The 5,051-nt window shown below is 38.2% G+C and overlaps 1 protein-coding gene across 1 annotated transcript in view; it reads right to left on the reverse strand.

Moving 5' to 3' along the window:
- The window catches only part of TSPAN12 (tetraspanin 12), a 75,599-nt gene that overhangs the window by 38,920 nt on the left and 31,628 nt on the right, over nucleotides 1-5,051 (reverse strand). The window contains exon 5 of the mRNA XM_014532751.1: nucleotides 2,103-2,121. Coding sequence (XP_014388237.1) covers nucleotides 2,103-2,121 — 19 coding nt within the window. The remainder of the gene's footprint in view (nucleotides 1-2,102; nucleotides 2,122-5,051) is intronic.

The raw sequence follows: 5,051 nt of genomic DNA on the forward strand, positions 1-5,051 counted from the left end.
CCCCCGGGGAGCGGGCCTAAGCCAGCAGGTGGACATCCCCCGAGGGGTCTCAGACTGCAAGAGGGCACAGGCCGGGCTGAGGGACCCCCCCGAGTGCACAAATTTTTGTGCACTGGGCCTCTAGTGACTATATAAAATTTAAAATATGTAAAATATCAATATACTTATCCTATATAATACTAGTAAAAGCCCAGCGACCAAACAGCAGAAGGACCAGAATGACCAGTTGACCAGTTGCTATGATGCACACTGACCACCAGGGGGCAGACACTCAACACAGGAGTTGCCCCCTGGTGGTCAGTGCACTCCCACAGCAGGCTGATTCCCGCAGGCCACGCAGCCCATCAGTGCACGAATCCTGTGCACCAAGCGTCTAGTATGTATGTAAGTGTATATGCAATTGTGTGTACGTGTGAATACACACAGGTATGGATGCCCAAATCATTTATTGTGCAAGAGATTTACATATATTATATACTTTACTCCTCAAAAAATATTACAAAAATATCAAATTCTATTTTGTTACAAGAGAAAGGGGAGCTAGGTGCTTCCATCCATAATTGAGAACAACAGAACACTAAGTTGTTCAGAGCACAGGTTTGGGAACCAAACATCTGAGATTTGGATTCCAGCTCTACCACTTCATAGCTCGCAAACCACTTCATCTTTCTGTGTCTTATCTATAAAATAGGGACAACATAGTGCCAACTTCATAGTATAGTTGGGCGAAGTTAATGAGTCAATACATTAGAGCACACATAATATTGGTTAGCACATAGCACATATTATGTTAGGGATGTTGGTGGTGGTGTTAGCAATACCTCACAATTCAACATGTACACCCCCATCTTCTGGACACACATGCAATACATGTTCACGCATGTATATACAAAACCTTTCTTGTCTTTGAACTAAGAAGGAATGACCTAAAACCCCTATATTCCCATCTTTGATATTTTCCAGTAGGAAAAAAAGAAAGACTTCCAATAATATCAAAAAATTAAGGGTGGCCAAAATTATTCCTTTATTTTTTCCTTCCTCCTAATATGGCTAGATAAAGGCACAAATGCTGCTTTAATTGATATGTCAAAATCCTCAAAAAATTATATCAAAATTCCATCTTTTGTTCTTAGATTTTGAACTTATATTAAGTGAATCAGATCAGCTTTTTTTAAAGTTCATTAAAAAATTAATTTTTGTTCTTATTCACATTTTAGGTTTTTATAAAATATATTTTTATTGATTTCAGAAAGGAAGGAGCGGGAGAGAGAGAGAAAAACATCAATGATTAGAGAAAATCATTGATCGGCTGTCTCCTGCACACCCCACACTGGGGATCGAGTCTGCAACCCGGAAACCCCAGGAATCGAACTGTTGACCTCCTGGTTCATAGGTCAATGCTCAAACACTGAGCCATGCCAGCCAGGGGCATTTTACAGTTTTTTTAATGAAGTATAGTACCATGTAGCCAATGAGTGCTTACCAGTTCATTAAACTAAACTTTGATAAAAGCACTAATAAGTTAAAGTGATTTATTTTCTTTTTACAGCTTCACTTCTTTACTGTTACTAATTGATATTAATAACATTTCTAAGAACGTAATATTTGATTTTTCAAAAAATATTTCAAATAATTTTTACTTTTGGGAAGATGGATTATTTTTAAATTTTCATTTCTAACATCAATCTAAAGAAAACAAAAATAAATAAATCTGCCCTTAAAAAGCCACTTAATTTACTGAGGGCGTATATTTATTGAGAATATTAAACTTAATAAGCAGTGGACAAATATAGGAAAAAATACTCTTGTGTAGTAAGCCTTAAACTGAGCCTCATTCTATCCAGTTTCCTGCCACAAATAGACAAAACAGTTATTTTTAAACTGTTTTTCTATATAAATGCCAGCTAGGAAAGAATTTTTATATTAAAACAAAGATGTAACATCTTTCTTGAACATTTACATGTTTCTCTGTGTAAGCAAGCAGATAATCAAGTGTCACAGAACCGCCTCACTGAGAACATATTTCACTGGCAGAAGCGTAAAAACTATAAATACTAGAAGGTGGTTTTAACCTGCTACTCTCTCAATTTATAACTAAAAACATAGATCCTTTTTTCATAACTAACATTCAACATACTTTGAAACTGCAGAAGTCAGATTAGCTTATCCTTGAAAATTAGTACAGTCTGAGATTCAACTCCCCCAAATAAAAACTATTTCAAAATATAACATACTTTACTGTATATTTTAGTATTTTTAAAACATGGTGCCTTTTGACTCCTAGCTACATGCTACACAACCAACACTTTTGATAAACAAAAAGTTTGATGAAAGGCCTGCACTCACTAAGTGATAAATGGTAAACTCCAGGCTCTCCCCTGTCAAATACTAAACCCTGCAAGCCTTCAGTGCTAAGTACGTCTATGTCAGTTGTTTATTTTGCCTTTCCCAGTGATTGGAGGTTTAAAAATATTGTATTACTTATAGCTAGTAAATAAGAGAATTCCAGTGCCAAATATTTGTACAAGATAATGGAACAGCCGACATTCTGTTAAGAATCCACTGGGACTAAACTAACAGTTCAAGAGCCCTCGCTGCTTAAAACACACCTACACATGCCTCTGTTTTAGTCTCCTCTTGAAATGATGTCATAGCAGACGCAGGCTTGGTACTTTCTCAAGGCCAGTATACACAGTTTAAAAAGAAAAGGCAACATTAAATATCCGTCTAATTGAGAAAAAGCTAGAACTACGAACCAGTTTTTGAAGAAACAAAGCCGTGTAATTCCTGAGCCCATGCAACAATTCAAGCTAAAGGAAGAAAGTACTGGTATGCTGTGGTCCGTTGCTCATGCTTATATTTGAATAAATACAGAAGACTATGTCTAAAATGTGTCTTAATTTACTCCCCTTTTCAATTTTATTTCCACTGGTTATTGCTGAGCCAATTTCTTGATCAAAGATGCTGGGGAAGCTCACATGACTATGTGACTGCTTCATGTGCTGCTCAAACCTTTCGACAGAGAACTGTGTTACACCAGGTTCTGAGGGACTTGGTCAAGTGCTCCCAGTCGCCAGAGTCAGTGGTCTTTATCACACGAGATAAAGCATTAAGACTGAGGCAATAAAGTAGCTGGACACATTAGACAGGTCACTGCATAATCTCTGTTGCTTTGTAAGCTAGGTCTGCATGCTTAGCCCCATCTCAAAAGATTTACAAGCTGCCACCAGTCTCTGAAGAGGCTGTCTCTACATATTATTGGGCCATTCCTCAGAATGCAAGACAGGGATCTTCATCACCAGAACCTGGGCAGGAAAGTGCCAAGAGGAAGGAGCCTTGGAAATATTCTAGAAACACTGCCAGAGTAACACCAGACTTAATTCTGACCCAGATCATGTCTTTCACTCAGACCCGGACAAATATGGCCAGATCCCTTCCAAACATAAGAGGCCAGGAGTTTATGGAAGGCACTGTTATGACACCTTTTTCAAGACAAAAATGTTAGGAAATTGGCAATTTTAAAAGATGATGGTTTGGGGTTTTTTAAAATATATTTTTATTGATTTCAGAAAGGAAGGGAGAAGGAGAGTCAGAAACATCAATGATGAGAGAGAATCATTGATGGCTGCCTCCTGCATGCCCCTACTGGGGATCAAGCCCACAACCCAAGCATGTGCCCTTGACCGGAATCGAACCCGAACCCTTTAGTCCGTAGGCGGACACTCTATCCACTGAGCCAAACCTGCTAGGGCTAAAAGATGTTTTATTAGCTAGAACAGGAACTCATTCTTTAATACCTGCCAATAACTTATGCATCTATCTATGGCTCTGTGTCTCTAAAACTATCTTCTTCTAAATCCTGTTCTTTTATTTTGCCTTTATTTTTCAGACAATATATACATTTGAACTTATGTTTGCATATTCTCCAGAATAACCACACACCTGTTTGTTGAACAAATTAAAGGAAAGATATTTCCTTTAAATTTTAAAAACCCACGCATACAAATATTTATTCTCTTTTTTTGTCATTTTGATAAATTGATTCAAGCAAAAACACTTTCTCCCTGAACCAAAAAATGAATTTGCTTCTTAAAAGAAGAAAGTATAAGAACACAACCTGATTCACAGTCATGCTTACTGTTCAGGGAAAGAACAACTTGTGCGAATAATGATAAAAGCATTAAATTCTCACCTGATTCACCCAAACATCAGTAATTCAGGCTAACTGATAGAAGAAACATTTTAAATTCAACAGAATAAATCACGGAATGATTTTAAAGAAATGCACTTTTGCTACAACAAATATCTGAGTTATAACGTTGTTGAGAAGTAGAGGCCCTTGAAGACCTGCTTTTGTAAACGGGTCAATGATGTCTTGAAGGCACCACATCCACTATCAGTTTGTTCTCAATCAAGTTAAGCAGTTCCATAACGATCCTCTGACACTAATGAATTGTTTATGGCACTCCCCCCCGAGACACACACACACACACACACACACACACACACACACACACACACGCGGAGTCTGGAAATTGCTGTAGCGTTCCAAAGAACTGCTGCTGTCCTCACCCTTCTGCAAGAGTCTGACGCTGGCTTGTTTCCCGAAGAGCATCTTAGCCCAGCAGCCAGTCGCCCATGACTACTTTAGCTTGATAATTATATTTTTGCTATGAAACCTGAACTAAACACACCCAAATCAACAGAATTGCATTTATAATGTACATTTGGAAAACATTCTAAAACATTAGACTTCCCCACCTGAGTACCTTTATTCCTTCATCAGAAAAGACACATTGTTAGAGAATAAAAGTATGTCTTCTATTCTCTCTTCTATTATTATTAAAAAAAAAAAAAAGGTTCTCCGCACTAGCCAGTTTGGCTCAGTGGATAGAGAGCCTTAGCCTGTGGACTGAAGGGTCCCAGGTTCGATTCCTGGTCAGAGCACATGCCCGGGTTGCGGGCTTGATCCCCAGTGTGGGGCGTGCAAGAGGGAGCTGATCAATTATTCTCTCTTATCATTAACTAGAGGCCCGGTGCACAAAAATTTG

Source organism: Myotis brandtii, unplaced genomic scaffold, assembly GCF_000412655.1.
Source record: "Myotis brandtii unplaced genomic scaffold, ASM41265v1 scaffold907, whole genome shotgun sequence".
NCBI classification, from domain to species: domain Eukaryota; kingdom Metazoa; phylum Chordata; class Mammalia; order Chiroptera; family Vespertilionidae; genus Myotis; species Myotis brandtii.